Source organism: Maniola jurtina, chromosome 5, assembly GCF_905333055.1.
Source record: "Maniola jurtina chromosome 5, ilManJurt1.1, whole genome shotgun sequence".
Classification (NCBI taxonomy): Eukaryota; Metazoa; Arthropoda; class Insecta; order Lepidoptera; family Nymphalidae; genus Maniola; species Maniola jurtina.
Window position 1 is genome coordinate 8,708,850 of NC_060033.1, and position 23,964 is coordinate 8,732,813.

General features: G+C 34.4%; 1 protein-coding gene across 1 annotated transcript in view; it reads right to left on the minus strand.

Moving 5' to 3' along the window:
• LOC123865341 overlaps nt 1-23,964 on the minus strand; it is a 72,261-nt gene that overhangs the window by 20,525 nt on the left and 27,772 nt on the right. Inside the window, exons 2-4 of the mRNA XM_045906314.1 lie at nt 21,994-22,073; nt 21,567-21,801; nt 242-2,964 (exon numbers count right to left, since the gene is read on the minus strand). Coding sequence (XP_045762270.1) covers nt 242-2,964; nt 21,567-21,714 — 2,871 coding nt within the window. The 5' untranslated portion in view covers nt 21,715-21,801; nt 21,994-22,073. The remainder of the gene's footprint in view (nt 1-241; nt 2,965-21,566; nt 21,802-21,993; nt 22,074-23,964) is intronic.

Here is a 23,964-nt window from a genome sequence, read left to right on the forward strand (position 1 = left end):
TTACTTGTCAAATTTTCACAGTGACATTAATGTAACAACCTTTATTATTTTGTTTTACGTATATAGCTTGTGCTAATGCATTTAAACATAGCTTGTTGGTATTGTATAGTCTGATTATAACATTTCCTTAAAATAACTGAGTGAGTCTCGTCTGAATTGGTTCACAAGTTTTAGCGTGATGCCTACACGGCCAAACAAACTATAAGTACCTAACCTAACCAATTTAAAATTTATTACTGACCTTTTCAAGTCCAGAAAGCTTTTTGTTTGCTTTTGGTGGTTTTGCACTGACTTTATCATCATGTTTGCTCGGGCTTTTATCATAACGATGTACTTTGGGCGCTAGCAACGAACTATCTTCAGCGCTTCTGTCTCTTGGAATAAAATCTTTTCTATTTTCTTCCCTGTAACTTCTGTAGTTAGCCAAATGTTCTCCATTTGCATATATTTGCTCACTCGGATAGTTATCTTCTGTATGTTGCCTTTCACTGGCCAAAAATAAAGAAGTGTTGTGTACCTCATCATCACTTTCATGACGTCTATGCCTGGACCCATGGATTTCTCCACTTGAGTTATGCCTAAAGTCGTTCTCGATACCAGAATCAACCAAACGGCTATCAAAATCAAAACGTCGCGGAGATTTTTCTTCTCGGTAGTAGTCTCTGCTGTCACCAGAATCGTGACGGCGTATACTGGCGTGGTTCTTGAAGTCCTTTTCTTTACTTTTCACCCGGCGTAATGAATTATGATATGACTCATGTTTTGCACTGTAACCGAGATTAGCATAGTCATCTTCTCTCTCTTGTGCTATTTCAGGATTGGAAGCATAATGACCTTTCCTTTTACCAAACCAATCATCTTTTAATTTGTACTTTTGTCCACCCTGGACAATATCATGACTAGACGTAAAGTTTTTTTTCACTCTGTACTTCTTCTCTTTGTACTCATCTGGGGATGATATTGGTTTTCCAGGATTAGATTCTAGACTAGGTGGTTCATATTCAGGTTCTGGAGGAAATATTTTTCTCTCTTCTTTATATCTGGCTGGTACTAAATTATCGATAAACTCACGCCTGTCTATTTCGCCTTTAGGAACTTTTTGAAAAGATCGAGATTCTGTATTATATTTAATGTTTTGACTATCGGTGTCATATTTATAATCTTCTGCTATGGTACTTTCAAAACCATCTCTTTCTAACGTATGCCGATAATATTTCACTGTATCATTAACGTACTTTTCCGTTTGCTTCATACGCTTTTCTGCTTCGTAAATAGGATCATTTTCAACAATATATTTAGTAATGGGTTCATTTAAATTAATTCTCTCACGTTCGTATCGTCTTGCATTTAGGCGTGACTCTAAAAGCTCTCGTCTGTGGCTTAGTTCATTGAAATCTAAGTCTGTTTTAATATCAGCTTCATATGTTTTTTTCTTTGTGTCCATTCCATCTGCTCTACCTCTGTAACTGTGAAGAGGTTTACGGTTTTCAGATTCTTTTTCTGTGTAGCCATTAGCATAAGTTGGTTCAAAGTCTTCAAAGCTCATTAGCTTATATTCTCTGAACCTTGGCCTTATAGGGGATTCTTTAATATTAAAACTATTGTTAATATTGTAACCACTATCATTATTTTTGTGATCGTAATCATTTATTCTCTCAGCGGAATATTTATACCTTTCCTCATAGCCAAGACCTTCATCTTCATCGGAAAGATTACCATACTTATCTTTAGGAGGAGAAAAAGTTTTATGCATTGTTTGTTTGGGAAATTGTGGACGAATATCACCGTTATCTCTTATAACTTGAGCATAAACGACACCTTTATCTGTCATTTTATTCACAGGACTCGGTGCTCTTTCAGGACTTGTAGCCCTGATAAATAGATTGGGATCAGGACTAGCACTTGGTTTTGTATATGAAAATGGTTGATTAATATTGGAGCCGTTTGGCAATGAAATTAAGTGAGACTTTGGAGGTGATGAATGTTGATCTTCCTTGAGTATTCGCACAAAATGATCAACTGTATGACCTCTAGTTAGCGGTGGTTTTTCCGGTGGCTGTTGACTACTATGTTTCATCTCAGTTTCACCATAAACGTTTTCTTCAAGTTTTCTGATGCTTTCTTTGATTTTGTCTTTCACTTCAATGGGGGCTTCTTTTACTTTGGCAGTATCAATTTCATCAATAAGATGGGTCTTTTTTATTTCAGTTGTCCGTTTAGGTGTTTCTGTAATTGGTAGAGACGGTTCTTTCTCAGAGGATTTTTCTCTTTTTAGTCGAGGTGGTTTTTCGATCGGATTTACTTTCTTGCTATCTATCGAAACTTGACCATCAGATTTCCCGTATTCTTTTTCTGAAACTTTTTCTTTATGTAATAAGTCTAATGGTGAAATTTTTTTGAAATAATCTTCACGAGGCGAGCTTTCAATTATAGGTGAAAGCTGTGTTTTTTTATTTCGTAACGATTTAAGAAATTCTTCTGTTTCACTTCCCGATCTTTTACGTATTGGTTTAGTTTTATTAAGATTAGTGTTTGACTTTAAATCAGTCACGTCACTTTTGCTCCTTTTTATTACGACAGTAGGTTTAGTAGTGACGGCAACTGGTGCATCAGGGCTTTTGGTTCGTTGGGCTCTTCTGAAAATAGTTGAAAGTGACGTTCGCTCCTTTTTTCTTTTTGAACTCACATCACTAGTTGATCTTCCAAGTGAAGTCTTTCCAGTATCTTCAGGAGAGCCACCGTCGTCACTGTTCCTTCTGGTAGATTTGTCTTCTCTAAATTTTCTTCTATGGGGTAGAGAGAAGAATTTATCTGGCGGATGATCTGCTGTGCAAGTGACACTTTGTGCCTGTGCAATAACTTTGTTAGCTTCTTCTATTAGTTCTTGTTCGGATAGATGTGTAAAAGGTTCTTTTCGTATCGATGGTGGCTGGTCAGAGGAGGTACCCCGCACACGCGGTTTACCTGAAAACAAGCAACAGAGTAACATTTGTGAGAGGAAAGTAATTTGTTTAATATGACATGTTAATAATTACGCTAAATTTAAAAGATTTAGCGATTAGAGAGGCAAGTTATTCATAAGTAAGTAAGTAAATTATACAGAGAACATGAAAATTTAATGAAAATTTAATTTATTAAAGTGATTGTTATTACAAACTAATAGAACTATGGCTATTAACTAAGTAAGTGAAGATTAAATGTTTGGTTACGATGTTAACGGCAATGGAACATCTGTATTAATTCAGAACACCACATCAATAGTTTTGTCTTTTAAAATTTAGTCGTCTTATAATTAAATAATTTGTTATAGATCGGCAATAGTTATAAAATAAATAATAATATTATTAAATTCAACAAACAATTTTTTTATTATAAAATTGGAAACACAAATGACATTGTATGATGAAGTAATTTACGAACAACGAATATCTACTACCATTATCATGCGGATGTAATATTTTGTTTAAAGTTTTATTTCATTCATAATAGAAAACAAAAATGAAATATATGACAGAAAATATAATAAGAGTATTAGACTAGGCGTATGCTGCGAAGCAGGCGACGCAGCACATCACAACACAGCACACGCAAGGCAGGGCAGTTGAGGCAGACATATTATGCCCCCTCCGCATGCTGCTGCCGCCGCCGTCTGGATGATTTGTATCAAACAAACGAGGTTCACAACGAACTAATTCAATTAAATGTTCTGTCATTGCATCAAAATTATAAAATATTGTTAATAAATAAATACGTCTCGACGTGCACGCGTCGCGCAGAATTCTGTGCCGGCACTACAACGAGACGCAGAGCAAGACAGACACATGTCTGCGTCGCAAGTGCCTGCGCCACAGCGTACGTAGTTCAGTGACGTTCCATGCTTTACAAAATCTGCTCTGCTGTGCCCTACGTGGACCTGCGTCGCCTGCGTCTCAGCATACGCCTAGCCTAAGAGACGCCTCGTGTGATGGACAAAACAGCGGTTTCTGCGTCACCGGCCATTATACAATTAAGTCCGGTTTCGTATGCAAAGATTTTATTTTCAAGTTTTTATCGAATTGAACAAATAAAGGTTATCTATTTTTTGTATATAAATCTTCAACCAGCCATGAATGCGCCTATCTTAATTATCGTTGTCGTTATGTTTTTTTTAAACTCAACAAAAACAGGTGTTATTTTTATAGTATCTGCCCAATTTTGTGAATCGATTTTAACGCGGTTAAGAGGGGTCTCTCCGTCACTCGTTTCATACAAACGTAGTTCCAATTTCATTTGAATATTAAGCAACCAAAGTCCATGAAATTTTGCAGACATATTCTAGAAACTAATATCTATCTATGTCTGTGGTTTTCCAGATTTCTGCTAAAATATTCGGTTTCAAAGTTACGCGGTCTTAAAAATTTACATACAAATCTTTGAGCCCCTGTAATTTTAAAACTACATATTTTTAAAAAATCTAAAACACCACAGACACAGATATTAGTTTCTAGAATATGTCTGCAAAATTTCATGGACTTTGGTTGCTTAGTATTCAAATGAAATTGGAACTACGATTGTATAAAGCGAGTGACGGAGAGAGCCCTGTTCATTTTTTCAAACGAATATAATGAAGGAGTAAACTATCTTAGCTAAACATTTGTTAAGTAGCTTAAAAGCTTAGTTTACATGATTGACTCAATCATGTAAACTAAGCTTTTAATTACACATTATAAAAATATCTCGTTTTTAAAGAATAAATTAGATATGTAATAGGTATGTAAATGTGAGTGAACATGCATATATTTACTACATACTACATATATTTACTATATAATATTACTCTCACAACAAAAAATAATAGGTAGAGAGGGGGGAAGGATGATTAAGATCGATTATGACAATTGAAGTGCACAGCTTCGCTCGCGTTGAACTCTTTTGTATCGATTAACACAAAAGGAATCTAGACTCTGATGAATAAAAATCTTATAAATATAAAATACAATGGTCCAATAATCTAATTCTGCCTGAAAAGGCCAAGTTGTTTGAATTAAAACTATGGATTCAGTTCATTTGGCAGAATTTCAACTGAAACCTCACCGATCTAAATGCATAGAAACCTTTTCTTTACATATTTCAGTGAATATCTACAAATGAATACGATACTGTGAATTTTACTTTTTGGTCACTCAAATAGATGATGGATAGCTCTGTTTATCAGAAGGGCTAAATACTTCGATTTTTTAATCGGACATAAAAATACGGGATTCCTTCAAAATTTAGTGCCTTAGTGGCACGTTGATTGCAGGAATATTATTACCTCATAGTATATTTCATTCCATTCTAATGTAAAAAACTAAGTAAATAAAAGAGAATTTTATTTTTTTTAGATTTGAGCTGTCTATTATAAAATATTTACAACAGAGGACTTTGTTCACTGTTCAGAATACTTTATTTAAGACTACATGGTGCCCGCGACTTCGTTGGCATGGATTTAGGTTTTTTTAATTCCGTGGGAACTATTAGCTTTTCCGGGTAAAAGCTACCTCTGTACTAAATTTCGTTTACATCAATTGAACGGATGGGCCTAAAAGTATTCCGGGATAAAAAGTAATCTAACCTGACTCTGTACCAAATATCATCAAAATTGGCTAAACTGTTGGGAAAAGCTAGCAGATAGGCAGATAGACAGACAGACAGACAGACAGACATACTTTCGCATTTATAATATTAAGTAGGTAAGTAGGTATGGATGTGCGGGCGAAGAAGTGGGCTCAACCTATTGTGATACAAATCTATGAGTGACTGTGCTTATGATTCGCAAAAAATACAAACAAGGAAATTAGCATCTTTAAGGCAATCTTCACTTTGAGTGTAAAACCGTATATAAAATCTTGTCCTACAATGAGATATGTGTACCGGCGTGTCGTTGGAACGCCATGTAATGATCATGGTTATTTTTAGCCGTTTTCGGCGAAAACAACTTCTGTGAAGTTTTTAGCTTAATCTCAGCACGGCTTCGTTTTTTTTGGGGATGCGTGCCGAGTTTGGATGATCTGCACAATAATTTGATTTTGAATTTAAAGGTTTTCATTTTTTCTTCTTATCAGCATATTTTAGTAATTGGTGCTATTTATTACAAACCAGATAATATCCGCGACTTCGTCCGGGATTTACGTTTTTTTAAAAATCACATGGGAATTCTGATTTTCCGGTATAAAAGTAGCCTACATGCATCTCCGGAATAAAAGCTATCTCTGTACAAAATTCACCATTTCTGGAAGTCCCGTGGGAAACTCTTCGATTTTCCGGGATTATAGATTATATATGCTTGCCCGGGATACAAGCTAGAGAAACCTTACCTTATCTACCGTACCTATCTTTTGTCAAAATCGGTTCAACGGGTAGGCCGTGTAAAGCTAGCATACAGACACACTTTCGTGTTTATGAATTAAAAAATACAAAAACATAGGTAGGTAAAACATATACAACTAGAAGGTGTAAAGACGGCTTTATTACGAAGCTTCCAGGCACATTTATTATGGTTAGATATCGAAATAGATACACACTTAGAGTGTGTGAGGTAAAAACTATTTTTGTTTGTATAAAATGAGAATTATACCATACCTACTCCAAACAACAAACTAAACTCTGAAGGAATATAAAGGATGAAATACTTTTTGACTAGAAAAAAAAACTTGACACTCGCTGACTTTAATTTTTAAAACGCAGACGGAATCGTGCCTTCATAAGGATTCAAGCGGCGCGGGCGTTTACATATTTAATTTAAGGAGCTCATAATATAAGAGATTAGAACACAAAATCCTTATACTTATCTGGCATCTTTAGTATTTACGCGTTAAAAATAAGAAGTAACAGCTAAAATGTCATTTTCAGAGAGTTACGTACTAGTTCTTAGTTGAAGAATAATCTTTGAACAGACTGAAATAAATAATATTATTTTAAGTAATGCAATTGAATAAAATCCATACATAACTTAACTGTAGAGCTCGTAAAGATAATGAGTTTAAGCATAAGGTATGAAATAGGAACCTACATTAGTACGAAAATGCCAATAGTGAAGATACATAAATTGATAACATAAAATTATAATACTTAGGTACTTAGATATATATGACTACGCTACACGTTTATGTTTGTTACAGTTATTATTCGAGGTGCAAAAATCAGCTTCGCCTACGCATCTTAGTCATCAGAATCAATAAAAATACTCTTTGATACCCAAAAACGGTATACAGGAAAAGTATCTCTACTACGGATGAAGTCATTACTTGGAAATAACTACAGTAAACAAGAAAGTCATCTCGTACAAATGGTTTTGGGTCTAGCCCCGGGCATGCACCTCTAACTTTTTCTGGTGGCAACTAAATTCATACTAATATTATAAATGCGAAAGTGTGTCTGTCTCTCTGTCCGTCTGTCTGCCTGTCTGTCTGTCTGCTACCTTTTCACGACCTAACAGTTTAACCGATTCTGACGAATGGTACAGAGTTAGCTTATATACTTATTATCCCGGAAAATCAAAGAGTTCCCACGGGACTAAAGACCCACCTGCTCAACCGATTTATATGAAATTTGGTACCGAGGTAGTATGCGTACATTATTGACATAGGCAACTTTTTATCCCGGAAAACCAAACAGTTCCCACGGGATCTTAAAAATCTACATCCACGCGGACGAAGTCGCGGGCATCCTCTAGTTTTAGAATATAGGTAGATACCTAGTATACATCGATATAAAACTTTTAACCGGCTTTCGGGGCAGGTATGATGTCGTCGGCAAAACAGTTTATTTCTAATATTTGCGTTTTATTTACGTAAAGTTACGGTCAATTTACGCCATTTGTCTAAAACTGGATTCTTCAACAGTAAAGACGAGTTATTATACTATTGACATAAATTTTTGAATACCTATATAACGTTATTATTATTACGGTATTAGACTGAAATAATAATTTACATAATATTATCTTAAAACCACCCTGAGTTTATTAGTTTCTGTAATCTTCTTCACAAGTTGTTGGTAGTACCAGTTTTCATTTCGATTAACAAATAAATTGGAAGGTAAACGTCCTCCTAATGCCCTCTTGAGATCCATAACCTTACCTTGAAACCAGAATTAAGTGTAAGGAGTCGTTTGATTAAGTGTAAATTTATGGATACGAGAGAGATATTGTAATTTTATAAGTAAGTATAATAACTTAAGTATGTATCACTTTTTAAAAGCCTTATGCTTGGAAGTATCTTATATGATACCTTCACGTATAGGTATATATTTTTATAATCTCTGTATGGATCTTCATTTTTAATTTGTATTTTGCAAATACCTATATTTTGTGTGTGGGTATTTATCACACAAATCACCATTATGTAACTAATTTAACAATTGACAGTCAGAAAGTGTACAAATGCTATCAATTTTGAATAATTTATACTACTTTGAGTTGAGTCGAGAGACTTTCAAAGTTATAATATAAAGGTAGGTACAGATGCGGCTGATTGATGTAACACGGATTTGAACCACACTCATGTGCACTCCAACAGCTCGTGAGTGTAACGAAGGTATGGTGCACGTTGCGACAGTACGTCAAAAAAACAGAGAGCGTCTAATAGGTCAACGGCAATCGGACATTCTGAAATTCGAAAGGCCGTAAGTTCAAACCTCACCCATCGGACCATGATTGTCGTACTACCTACTCAACAAAATAAAGACACCCACGCGTCGGTATTACTTGACATTCAAGGTTATTCAAAGAAAATACCAGATAGGTAGGTAGGTAATTGTTGTTTTAAACGTCTACAATTTACTTTGCAATTTCACGCATAACTCGTTATTTCACTCGGAGGTCATAAATCATAATGTAAACTCTTGTTGAGCAAAACCTTGCTGTGATCATAGAATTTATATGTTCACCACAGAAAAGTATGTACTTTTCTGTACACCTATTTACATTTTTTACACATTATATAATATGATACACATGGAGAACTAACTGATAGATATATATAAAAAGACAGCATCAATAGAATAAGTAAAAGTTTTACGGAACCCTTGATATTGAAAACATATGTAACTTATTCAGCCTGGCAATCCAGCGTGGAAATGCAGCCAGTATTCTTGGCACCATTCCACGCGGGCATGATTTGTATGTAGTAATTAGATAAGGCTAGCTCTAAATTTTATTGTAATACTAGCTGATACCCGCGACTTCGTTCGCGTGGATGTAGGTTTTTAAAATTCCCGTTTGAACGCTATGATTTTCCGGGATAAAAAGTAGCCTATGTGCTAATCCAGGGTATAATCTATCTCCATTCTAAATTTCAGCCCAATCCGTCCAGTAGTTTTTGCGTGAAGGAGTAACAAACACACACACACACACACACACACACACACACACACACACACACACACACACACACACACACACACACACACACACACACACACACACACACACACACACACACACACACACACACACACACACACACACACACACACACACACACACACACACACACACACATACAAACTTTCTCCTTTATAATATTAGTGTGATTTTCTTAATAAAACAAAAAAAAAACAAAAAAAAAACTGATTGTTAAAATTGAATCCAGGCTTACGATTTTAGATTTAAGGAGATTGAATATTCGATAGAATTCGATAGACAGAAGGTCATTACGGAAAACGGTAGCCTTTATAGTTATATAAGTAGTACTAATTCTCCAACACAGAATCGTTATTGATTGAAGACTTCCTCGCTACTGTGTTTAGGTAAGTCATCACAAACATAACATTATGATTTTGGTATGATAATTGAAATGATTCGACTTCGCTGTTATATGCATATAAGATTAGATCTTTACATTAACACACGGAATCAACATTAGCACAATAGGGGGAAAAAAGTGCGAGTCAGACTCGCGCACACCCCACTTGGTATAGTTATCTTACTTTGAAAATTGAAAATTAAAACACGTTTAAATTTTTTTTTAATGATGTACTTAACCACAAATTCGCGGTTTTCAGATTTATTCCTGTATTTGTGCTATTAGACCTCCCTACCTGCCAAATTTCATGATTCTAGGTCAACGGGAAGTACCCTATAGGTTTCTTGACAGACAGACAGACAGACAACGAAGTGATCCTATAAGGATTCTGTTTTTCTTTTTGAGATAGGGAACCCTAAAAATTACTTAATTTCTTACTTGGCTATTAGATACATCGTAGAACATTAGTTCCAATATAAAAATTGTAGCGTTAGGTACTACCGATTACCATACACCATACTACCAAATGCTATAAAATGCTTATATTTTTATCGAGTAAAATATTAATTAATAGGCAGCAAACAAACATTATGTTATATGATTACCTCTACCCATGAACATTTGCAGCACTATGCGTTGTAAACTAAGGAAACGAAGGATAATTTATCTGCCCTATGGGCCTACCATATCGCAGTTTTGAGGGCATCAGGTGAGAGCAATACGAGTAGCATGGTATTAAAATCTTTTATTAGGTCCACGTTGATGAATTGATCTATCTCTTTGAAGTCTTCGAATAATTACATACTTAAGAGGGCTCTCTCCGTCACTCGTTTCATACAATCGTAGTTCCAATTTTATTTGAATATTAAGCAACCAAAGTCCATGAAATTTTGCAGACATATTCTAGAAACTAATATCTATGTCTGTGGTTTTCCAGATTTCTGTTAAAATATTCGGTTTCAAAGTTACGCGGTCTTAAAAAATTTCATACAAATCTTTGAGCCCCTGTAATTTTAAAACTACATATTTTTAGAAAAATCTAAAACACCACAGACACAGATATTAGTTTCTAGAATATGTCTGCAAAATTTCATGGACTTTGGTTGCTTAATATTCAAATGAAATTGGAACTACGATTGTATGAAACGAGTGACGGAGAGAGCCCTGTTAAAGCTACCTAAGAGCTTCCGGCGGTTAAAATAAGAACATGCGCTAGTAACCTGTCAGCCTTGAATGCTTCCGGTCACACATATTATGATGTTCCACTTATGAGATTGAATTGAAAATTATACATATTTACTTATACAACAAACATCAATCAATTACGATGACACTACGCTTTGTATATAGGTTTTAAATAGATTGTATATACGCTTTGTACATGGGGCCAAAGTTTTTTTTTTCAAAATGGATTCACGGCTAACTAAGTACGTAGTAAAGTTAGCAGTATAGATTTTTTATAAAAATCGATCGGAAATGTTTAGTAGTACTAAGTAAGTAAGTAGGTAGGTACTTATATCTAAGTTTACCTACTCGTATCCAAGATACCTTTTTATTATTGAATGTCTTTTTAATCTGAAATGCCTTTATAGAATAGGTGCAACTATTTTTTAATCACTGTCTATAAATTACATTGTGTTACGTGACATTCACTTTGTTACAACTTATAAAACATACCTATTACCTATTGTTTGAATATTGGACCGTGATCGCCACAAATTGTCAGCTAGACACAAGGTCAATGTGAAGAATAATTATTCTAGTGGGACGTGTAACAATAGGATTCTTGTAGAGGTTGTTTTTATATTGAATCGTCTAACATATCAGCATAAAAAGTCAGCAAAGAAATAAAACAATCTGTGACACACACGATCATAAAAACAGACAAGTTGTAGACGATGCAAAAAAATACTTTTTTACGTTGCTTACGTTGCTTAAAAAAACTCCTACTTAGTTACGCGTACCTATCATACGCGTAATTAGCAATTACCTGAAATAAAAATGACTGTTAACACTTACCAGAAATTGTTCACTGTTTAATACGACGTGAATAGTCAGCCTTATATCACATACTAGCTGATGCCCGCAGCTTCGCCCGCGTGGATTGGTCAGATCCCCTGCAGCATCAGGATTGAGGAGTTGGATTCCAAATTTTTTATGAAACAATGTCGCAAAGTTCCTCTATCGATTAAAAAAGAAATGACGCAAATCGGTTCAGAAATCTCGGAGATTTCGGTGTACATAGGTAGAAAAACACAACTCCCTTTTTAAAAGTCGGTTAAAAAAGTAGCCTATTTTACGCCCTGGTCAATCCTCTACTTGCCTGTGAAAGTCCCGTCAAAATCGGTTCAGCCGTTCCAAAGATTAGCCTTTTCAAACAGACAGACAGACAGACAGACAGACAGACAGACAGACAGACAGACAGACAGACAGACAAAAATTTTAAAAACGTGTGATTCAGTTATGGTATCGTTCAAATAACCATATGAGCTTAATATGAGGTAGTTATTTCGAAATTACAGACAGACACTCCAATTTTATTTATTAGTATAGATTAAGACATTCTTGGCATCTTTAATTATATTCATCTATGAAGAGGTAGGTACTAATTGTTTTTGATGATGGGGTTTTCAATATTTTACCCACGTGGTATGTACTATTATATTATTGTAACTTTGTTGCCCACACGGTACGACATACCAGAATTTGTTTGACTTATTTTTTTGTCCTAACGTGTACCATATTGGATTTGTCATGACGTCATAATACAGCCATGCTTGAGGCTAAAAGAATTTGTCAAAAACTAGATGACGCCCGCGACTTCGTCCGCTTGGACGATTGGGAAAATCCCAAGGGAACTCTTAGATTTTTCGGGATAAAAATTAGCTTATATCATCGTTTTCATATCCGTATAAGGGGCACAAGCTATTTCTGAACTAAAAATTGAGATCCGCGACTTCATCCACGTCAAATTAGGCTTTCGAAAATCCCGAGGGCACTCTTTGATTTTCGGGATCTCTGTACCAAATGTCGTTAAAATTAGTTAAGCGGATGGGCCGTTAAAAGCTAGCAGATGGATGGATGAGTGGCTTTGACATTGTGAGGGTACTTAACATGGTAGAACGTAAATAATTTAATGTTTCATCGATGTTCATATTTGACTACGGAACTCTAAAACGGAAACTGTGATCAATCCAATTCTTATCTAAATTAACACGGCTTGCGCTGTTACGAAATAACCTGTTAGAAATCTGTTTTTGGTAAATCAATGTGGACTTAATGATAATAAGGCACACATATTATATTAGCGTTGTGAATATTTAATACGATTGTGCAATTGAGTATATTATTACACTATCCGGTAACCGATTGTTTAACAGGGCTCTCTCCGTCACTCGTTTCATACAATCGTAGTTCCAATTTCATTCGAATATTAAGCAACCAAAGTCCATGAAATTTTGCAGACATATTCTAGAAACTAATATCTGTGTCTGTGGTGTTTTAGATTTTTCTAAAAATATGTAGTTTTAAAAAATATGTAGTTTAAAAATTTGTACGAAAATTTTTAAGACCGCGTAACTTTGAAACCGAATATTTTAACAGAAATCTGGAAAACTACAGACATAGTTATTAGTTTCTAGAATATGTCTGCAAAATTTCATGGACTTTGGTTGCTTGATATTCAAATGAAATAGGAACTACAATTGTATGAAACGAGTGACGGAGAGAGCCCTCTTAAAGGTAATAATATTCGTTTGTTTTTCGATTAGGTATATTTACCTAAACTACAGTACCACAGTTTAAATAGAAGTAGGACCTAATTCGTGATGACAATTAAGTTTCGTAAGCATTAAAACCTTTAATTTTGTTCGCAAGCCCTTACCGAATCGTTATTGTACTCTTAAGGGTTTACAATAAGAGCTCTTTTATATTAGCTATGGATCGTATATTATTATCGACAGTACCTATTTCCAATTTATTTACTATTCGAATATTATGTTTAATACCGTTGAGCCTCTCCACTAGATAGAGTCAGCTTTATAAACGTGTTAAGAGACCTATACTCTAACAGTGGACGCCCATCACTTGATAATAATGTTGATGATGACTGATGACGACCAGTTTTTAACCCCCGACCCAAAAAGAGGGGTGTTATAAGTTTGACGTGTGTATCTGTGTATCTGTGTATCTGTCTGTGGCATCGTAGCTCCTAAACTAATGAACCGATTTCAATTTAGTTTTTTTTGTTTGAAATGTGGCTTGATCGAGAGTGTTCTTAGCTATAATCCAAGAAAATCGGTTCAGCCGTTTAAAAGTTATCAGCTCTTTTCTAGTTAATGTAACCTTCACTTGTCGGGGGTGTTATAAATTTTTAATTTACACTTGTGTTTAATACTGTTGAGCCTCTCCACTAGATAGAGTCAGCATTATTTTATAAACACACACACACACACACACACACACAGTTTTAATTTTTGTACATCTCTTTGTTTTTATTGTTTTTCTTTATATTATTGTATACTCTGTTAAAATACTTGTCAATTAATTTTAAGAAGGTAATCTCATGTGGCCTTAAGTTTAACTTAGATTTATTATAATAATTATGTTGTATAACGCTGTTGATTACAATTGAATAATAAAAAAAAAAAAAAAAAACGTGTGGCAGAGCCGCTGGATCGGGCGGCGCGGCGGCGCAACGGCGCGGCGGCGGCGTCGTAGCGCAAAACTGACGTCTGGAAGTGGAAGGAACCCCCGACCCAAAAAGAGAGGTATTATAAGTTTGACGTGTGTATCTGTGTATCTGTCTGTGGCATTGTAGCTCCTAAACGAATGAACCGATTTTAATTTAGTTTTTTTGTTTGAAAGGTGGCTTGATTGAGTGTTCTTAGCTATAATCCAAGAAAATCGGTTCAGCCGTTTGAAAGTTATCAGCTCTTTTCTAGTTTTCTTATAGAGGTTTTTGTCGGGGTTTTTTTAAAATTTTGAGTTATTCAGCGTCATATTACAAAATGATCGGGAAAGTGACAAATCTAAAGAGTAAAGACACATGAATCCTTTAATAGACCAGCACTTTACAGAAATGAATCTTGGATCGAATTTTATGAACCTATTTTATAATTAATTCCTCACGGACACAAAGTTTCAATCCTATTAACTTTATAATTACAAACGAATCGAAATTCAATTCGGCGTTGACAAGGTTCTTATGCAAATTAAATAATTAATTTGTATTTCGACGTAACAGGGCGATATTATCTGACTCGGCTGAAGCTTTCGTAACATTACCGCAAATGGATCGCCCATCAATAGGCAGGTCAATGCCGAACCGCATCTGTTCTGAACTAAAGGATTTATTACAGTACCTAGCTGCGTTATTTTTTTTATCGGTTCGATAAATAAAATATGCTTGTCTAAAGTTAAACGAGACCGCTATTAAAAAGGAAAGTTACTAATAATTAATTAGGGAATAAATAATTAATTAGGGAACTTACAAATTGATTGTTAAAATAGTGTTGTGATTGTAGGTAGGTTTCATTCGTTTAAAGATTGTGAACAAATACAGTCTAAAACATAGGTACCTATGTACCTGCAACTACACTGTGGTAGTTATCTTTTGGAAAGTTATTCTCAGGTTCTAATTAGATCAGTATAAATCTCTTCTAAGGTTGATTAATGAAATATGTTCAAAGGACAAAATATTTTCTGTCAGTTATGTACCGACATCATTTTCCCACATGACTTACCTAAATCATTATAATATGTAGAGCAATATTTATATTGCTCTAATTTAATATATTAACATTTATGTTAATGCAGATAAAATCTTTGTAAATTGCTGGGCTAATCCATACTAATATTAGAAATGCGAAAGTGTGTCTGTCTGTCTGCTACGTTTTAATGAAAGATACAGACTTGGGGTACATCCCGGGAAAGGACATAGGCTACTTTTTATCCCGGAAAATCAAAGAGTTCCTACAGGATTTAAAAAAAACCGAAATCCACGCGGGCGAAGCCGCGAGCATCCTCAAGTAAATAATAATTTACAACACGATAACATCTTAAAAATAAAACGACGATGTTTCAAACACCTCCGTATGAGATGTGCAACTTCACCGTGTTTGTGAAGTTGCACCTTTAGATCCGCACAGTCATCGGATACCTTTTTCGGTATGTCTGAGTAGCGCCGGCCAAAGCCCACGCTAATGTAATGACCGCCGCAGGGCAACGTTCTTGGACCACTTTTATTGTTATTAGATGCTCGCGTTAATAATGATGCTCATATTATATTTATTAGTTTATTAGCTGTCTGACGACATTATAATACGAGCAGAGTGCAATCTTGAGCAATTTTGAATTTTACCTAAAAACGATACTTAGGTTAGAACCCTACTAATTTAAAATACCTAGTTAGTATTTATATTTAGTTTAAAAACCATAGCTGCTGTAGAAAATGGGAAATCTTTAAAAAGATAGGTATGACAAAAGTAGCATAATGCCTATGCAATTTGATAGATAGGACAGTGCAATAAAATAGTTCGCGTAGAAAGAATGTCAATATAGGTACTTATAGTACATGCGAAAGATAGGAAATATAAAATATTATTTCGTAAAAAATCATGTTAGTTAGTAAGCGACAATACAGCCACTTTCAATTACAGTTTCAATAACTCCTTTCAATAAAAAAGGACGATTAACTCATCACAATAAAAACTCGTCTCATTACCATCAGTAATATAAAGAGTACACAAGAATCGATGTCAATACGGTTTGCTTTCGGTGTCAACACAGTTACATAAGCGCAATTACAACCGGTCTCTACACTTGTCGGAGTTTCAGCTGGAATTGCTTCATGTTGCGGTTGAAGTATACTATACTTGAGCGTAAGGCTCAGCGCACACCACCGGCCCACCGGTGGACAGCGGGCAAGAGCATCCAAAAGGATCCTCTGCCTGCCAGTGCATGATACTGACGCCAAGATTCTATATTACGCATTACTTACGACTTGTCATTTCGATATATATTTTTGCGGACTACAGCTGTATTTGCTTACAACTTGATGCCCATAATGTCATATACTTTTGACAGCTTTATAAATTTCTATAAGTAGAACACGATTTTTGTTCGGAATAGTTGTTTCATACGTTGGATCCAGATTGACGGATGCCAGCGCATACTCAAGAATTTCTCCTCCAACGGCACCTATCCTCCTGCGTGCTTCTATACCGAGGGTTCATTGTGATACTGGAGTATCATATAGTATAGTATAATATATAGGTATATCTGTATTTAGATACCTTCCAAGTTATCTAAACACTCATATACTCATATAGTTACGTCATATACGAGGACAATTTTTGCCCAAAATGTGTCAACCCTACGAGCACTTACCTTACTCAACGACCTGATTGCTCAGCACCAAAAATTAGATATTTTTAGCATAAGTATCTCCGAATTTCACAAAATATGTCTGTATTGTAACGTCTGACTCAGTATGCCTTTTGGTTTCACTGTAAGCATGCTGAGATATTATTATTATTAAATAAATCAATAGTTTATTTAGATTAATTGAATCCTTTTACCATCCGCACGTGCGCACCAGCCCTATTGATGTTCCTAAATAATTTCACACTAGCACAAACTCTCAACTTCCTTGATTGCGTAAAGTCGTTTATCATTTACCTACTATTGCCATGGTGGCACAGGTGATATTTAGGGGCTATCAGTACCTTAACCTTCTCCATGAGATATTCAATCACTTACTGCAAAGAATAAGAATAAGAATTCTGTATTGTTTTCAAATAACCGGGATGACTTCTACCACTTTTTAACGTAGTGATCATAATGTAAAGTTTTAGTCAGTGTTGGAGTTGTTAGATCAGCTGCCACAACAACGTGGTTAACTGTTTACGACAACTAAGTCAGACAATTAGAAATCAGGAATACTAAGATGTATATAACCTGATTAATTTTCTATAAGTATAAAATTATTTTTTGGATTTTTGTCTGTATGTCTGTTCGTATCCCGTGCATTCGCTTATCCAAATATTCCTGATTCCTACTATTATTGACGTTTAGAGCGTCATTTTTAACTGGTTTTATTAATTCGCTTTTGTTTGTTTTATTTAGTTTCCGCTTAGTAGGCTTTAAAGGATCTGTTTTATTCTATAGTTTAATAATAAAATTAGTGTGCTTTTATAAGGGAGTTCTTCAGTAACAGCAGATACCTAATGATTTTTTGGATGATAATTTCCAAGGTATAGGTATCCAAGAATTGTTTATGAATTCCAAACAAGTAATTTATGTGGAGTATGGGAATTCCTAGAAGAGACCTATATCTAGTAAAAACAACGACATATTATACTACGGCTGTAAATATCACGAGATTTGTATCAATACTTATTAATAAAGCGGACTTGAGGTGATAAAGCATATTTTTTATAAGTAAGAACGCCAATACAAAGGCTAATCTCGTAGGTGGGGTTTTCATTATACAAGCGATTAAGCAGAAGTAAGAAACCGCAGATAACATCAATGTCGGTCGAATTTAATTCCAAGGACTAATGGGAGTTTTTATGCACGATCCATTGATAAATAAATAATAATTACCACCAGCGTGCCAACCGCTTTGCTTTTATTAATACTTTAATGTGTTTAGGCGACTTGTTGCTGTCATCTTATAGTTTTTAACCCCCGACCCAAAAAGAGGGGTGTTATAAGTTTGACGTGTGTATCTGTGTGTCTGTGTATCTGTGTATCTGTGTATCTGTCTGTGGTATCGTAGCGCCTAAACGAATGAACCGATTTTAATTTGGTTTTTTTTGTTTGAAAGGTGGCTTGATCGAGAGTGTTCTTAGCTATAATCTAAAAAAATTGGTTCCGCCGTTTAAGAGTTATCAGCTCTTTTCTAGTTTTCTTGTAGAAAAGAAGGTTAGATAACCGTTAGGTTCATAATATTATGTCAATAGACAAATGTCAAGCTGTCAAGATGGACGTTGCTTAAATACATAATTATTTATTAGAAAATGATGTTTAGGAAAACTCAAATACTTTGGATCGTCGGGGGTGTTATAAATTTTTAATTTACACTTGTATAATATTAGAACAAAAATATTATAAACTCCAGATGTAGGTATGCAAAGCTCATACTATTGTATTTCCAAAAGTGAAGACAAATTCGTATGCTTGTTTGCTTGACACATACTCGTAGTGACACAGATCACACATAGATTGACGCAGAGTTTACGCACTTTGTGATACCTTCAAGCGTGCTTTAAAAATGGCGGTCCGTTACTAGGGTTGGGTCAGAATAACAGTTTATTAACCAGGATTTGGTCATAGTAATAGTTTTCAGTACACTTAATATTCTATCTAATCTTATAATAAATCTTAATAATCTTTATGTATGAACTGTGAGGACAGTGTCCTTTGGAGGTCTTTACTAGAATTCAATGCATTAAAGGTCAGTGTCGTCGACGAACTATAAAGAAACCTGCTCATGCAAATAAATAGTACATAAGAATTTCTTACAATTTCGAACAAATGTGACAGTAGCAGCTAAGCAACTCTTACGCAATGGATCGGTATCAGCACGGGTGGCTGTAGATAGAGTATTTGCGCAAATGCAAACTATAAATAGGTACAAATCGTGAACTGAACTAACTAATAAAACTTAAACTGAATTTTAAAATAGGAACTGTTGCAATTCTATTAGTTAAACAAATATTTTCACATAGTTTCTAAGATATTACTATATAACCGACTAAAACTATAACATTATTAGGATTATTATGTATGTTTAGTAAGGTGTCAACTTCTAAATAGGTCTTCTAATAGGTAGGTAGGAAAAAGTTATGTACTTAATTATTATAATTACACCAATATCCTTTTCCATTTAGAACTCAAGATGAATAATTATTAGTTTTGAACGGATAGTAGTATTTCTGGCTTTGCCTGTAGTCATTTTTACATTTGTTACAGTGAAAATGGATAGTTTTCAAAACATCTAATGTAACAAGCAAGTAAGTCGAACCAGCGATTAAATAACAAGAATTTTGGCAACGATGGGCAAAAACAGATGACTCGAATCAGGGTCATTTCGATCACGATCGTGAGTTAGATCGTAATCGTGGATGCAATGATGATAATAATGGTTTTTTGTCTTTCGAATCACGTCAAGTGATGCAAAATGAAAGTTTCTATCAAAATGGTAATAAATCATTTTAGATAGCAGATTTAACTTGATGATAAGAAATATTACCATATTAAATAATAATTAATCGACTATGCATTACCTGCAATGTAATTAACGGAAAAAATCGAGGTAGGTACGGGTATATTTATTTTAGAATTAAAAAATAAAATAACTTCAAAAAATATTAAAAACAGCTTAGTAGTAAGTGTGGAAGACATAGCAGAAAAAAATAATTCAGACCTTACTAACTACACAGCGGCATTGAAGTTAGCATTTACACTTACTATAGCAGGAGGTAAAGATTATTAACATATTTTGAAAAAGAGTTTCAGATTGAAAAGCTTTGTATAATCCATATTGAAAATGGTTGGTCAAAATCATGCTATAAAGAAAAAAAACAAACAACACAAGTATTCTACAAAGACAGAACTATTAGTCATAATATAGGTAAGTTAGTCATCTATTTATTATAACGAGTATGATTAATTGAATACCTAGAAATATTAAGTTGACGCTGGTTTATATACACCCCAAATGTTACCAAATACAATTATTATGAAAATTAGTCGGTTAGTCGGTACCCCTTACAGAGACTCAGCACAATGGAAAAGTCTATTTATTTGCAATGTTCTTATAAATGCCCTGAAATTTTAACTACACACTTTTAGATAAAGCTAAGCGCTGATATTTTTTCAACTACCTATTTACCTAAATTCCTAAAAATAATTTTAAGGAAATCTTGAATCAAATTACAAAGCCGATGATTCTCTTCAGAATCGGCTCAATTCAATGCCCTTTCTGTTTTTAACAATTATAATTATTTAGCCAATTACAAAACTAACTTTGATGAAAAGTTGTGAAACTGAATATTATGGAATTTTTTAAGATGTTACAAAATCACACTAAACTGGCCCTTCATATTTATTCAAAAATATTCAAAAATAGGCATTAAATTAGAAGAGAAATTTATTTTTACTAAGCTATGAATTCAGAATTACATAATATTGATTTAGTAATAAGCTAATCTGATTCCGAGTTCCATGGAAAGTGGACACCATAGATAGTGATGTAACGCTACAATACCACTTTGACGGTAATAAAATGACCTTCAATAAATTTTATACATGCTCAAATAAACATGATCTACCCATCATTTATTTGAAAATACGTATATTCATATATTTTTCTTATTTTGTTTGCGCAAACAATATGCAAACTTTAATATTTCGAGTTGCAAATTAAGTTGCAATTGTTAACAGGTAGTGTTGTTACGTTTATGTTACCTACCTATAATTTGATTTCAATGTTTTATTATTGTGTGAAATGAAATAAAGTATTACAGGAGGAGCAAAGAACTGAATGAAAGCTTGAAACTTTACAGTTATTGTACCGTTTTGATCGAAATCACGAATTTTGGACTCAGTTTTGTTTGGAAATGGATCATCAGGATTTAAGAAAAATATTTTGATTAGAAGTGTAATCACACCGAATTCTTCGCCAGCTCCTCCTTTCACATTTTAAGAGGTAATAATATAAAAGGCAAATATACCATTGCAAACAAATTGACTCCCAAGGGATATCAAACGAAATTCGGACCATTCGCCACTCACCGAATCGTTTCACGTGTACGTCCCTATTAAACGACACCGATCTCTGTTTTCCCTCTTTCTCCTTGGGTTCGGTACCTTTGGTCTCGGTTTTTGCTACCCCATCGCTATCTTGCGCGGTTTCTGCCTTGGTACCAGTTTCATTGGACATCGGTTTCAGAGGTACCGGAGTTTTGGTACCTCGTTTGGCGATTGGTATCGACTAACTCGACGGTTTCGGTGTCATCGATATATTTATCTGTAAATGTTGGTAACTGAATCAAGTTTATTCAGAGCTAGTTAGTACATGAATAGAGGCACAACTCGGAAGCCTATAATGTGATGACAATTCCAATGAGTTATATTATGAATTTAACGGAGTGATTGACTCGAATGTTTTGTTTGTTTGAAATGAGACAGTTTCTAATGATACTAATTAATGGATGCTTACCTGTTTAATCTGTGTCCAAACATGAGTAGCGCTTTCTCTTTTGGTCAAAACAATAACCTGATGCGCAGCCGCATCATGTTCTGAAACAAGAAGATAGCCTTTTTAAAATATAACCTTATTTATAAAACATTTGCTAGGTAGGTAGCTAGGTGACATAGGTAGGTAGGTGAAGTAGGTATCTAAATGCATCTAGAGTCTAGACAATGATTGCATTATAATATGCCGTATGACTGATCATCACACACTGTTCATTAATCATTGGAAATCCATTTTATAAAATGTCATTGTGTAAAAAACTAATACTTAGTTGAACATTTTCTTTAACGGGCAAGAGACGGTGCTATAGCACAACTGAGATGAAAATATATTTACAGAAAATAAAATACCTACCTATTTCGAACCTGAGTAAATAACCCTACATCATAGACGACTTTTAAAGTAAACTATTATAAGTGCCAACATAATAAAAATGACATCAATAAAATTTTAGCAAAACAGCAACAAGAATGAAGTGATCTGTCCATAAATAAAACATTAGGTACTTCATGTTAGCAGAAATTCGTACAAAAGATTTTTGTTTCTTTTGAAAGAGACTGATTTGTGGACATTGTAAGCTTGTCAGATGTACCTTTAAAATGTCATGACTGTCAAAAATGTGGTTTTGATCGATGTCGATAAATCATCAGTCATGTGCATCCCTGAGCCAATGTCTGTACCAGATGATAATCTCTAAACATGAATACCTCACTAATGTTTTGCATTTTTGAACGGTCAATAATTTTGTAATCCGGCTTGCGATATAGTTTCATCAACCTATTACTCGTAACGAGATACTGAAGATGGCCTATGTCTATGTTTTTATTGCAAAGACAATTTGTATAAACATAATATAAAAACATTTTGTAAATGATGATGATGAAGATTTAGCTATTACTTATTACAAATGCATTTTTTGATGGATCAGCTGATGAGATCACGATTTAGTTTCATCACCTTAATCATGGTATTGAAAGATATAATATTATTATTTCTTATTGTCTATTATGTTTTATTACGAAGACAATAATTTTTTGAGTAAATTTCAACTCAGGGAACATTCCACTCGAATGAACCATCTGATATCACCATAAGAAGTCTATGTTTTTTTACACACCGCACCGCTAAAAATTCTTCGTTTTAATTACTAGACTCTTCCGCGATTACACATCCGCATTGATCTTGAAATTGGATACTGCGGTTTGATAACTTTTTAATAGTATTCATTTCTAGTCCTGTTAGTATTGCCGGCTCGATTCTAGCACCTATAGTTTTGTAATTTGCTCGCGTTTTCAGGTCAATGAAGTTGTTTATCCACCATACCGGTTCATTTAGACTGAATGCGTAATCTGTAAGCATTAACGTAGGCAATTTAATTTATATGAAGATATAGACACTATAAAGTATAAACATCGTTAACATGAGGGTACTGTAGCCTTGTACGACATTTTTATATACCTACTTACCTAAAACAATTGAAAAATTAAGGAGGATATAATATATATCCTCCTTAAGAATATAGAACCTGCATTTACAGCAAATAAATGATTGATTGATTGTGGATTTTTAATACAATTATTAAAGACAGACAGACAGACAGACAGACAACAAAGTGATCCTATAAGGGTTCCGTTTTTCCTTTTGAGGTACGGAACCCAAAAAATGGAATCCACGCGGATAAAGTTGCGGGTTTTCTATAAAATAACATTAGACCAACAAAAGTTTGCTTGCAATTTTGGTCTTCCAAGTTATCATGAGCTTTCTAAGAGCTAAATGAGCAATCGTATATTCGAATTGACTTTAGAATTTTTGCTAAGGTGGTAATTAATTTCCTCAGTGAATGAATCACTAATATAACGGTGGCAACTCACAATGGTCAATGGATGACGTCATGAACACCGCCTACAGAAGACAAGATGACGTTATTGAAGGACA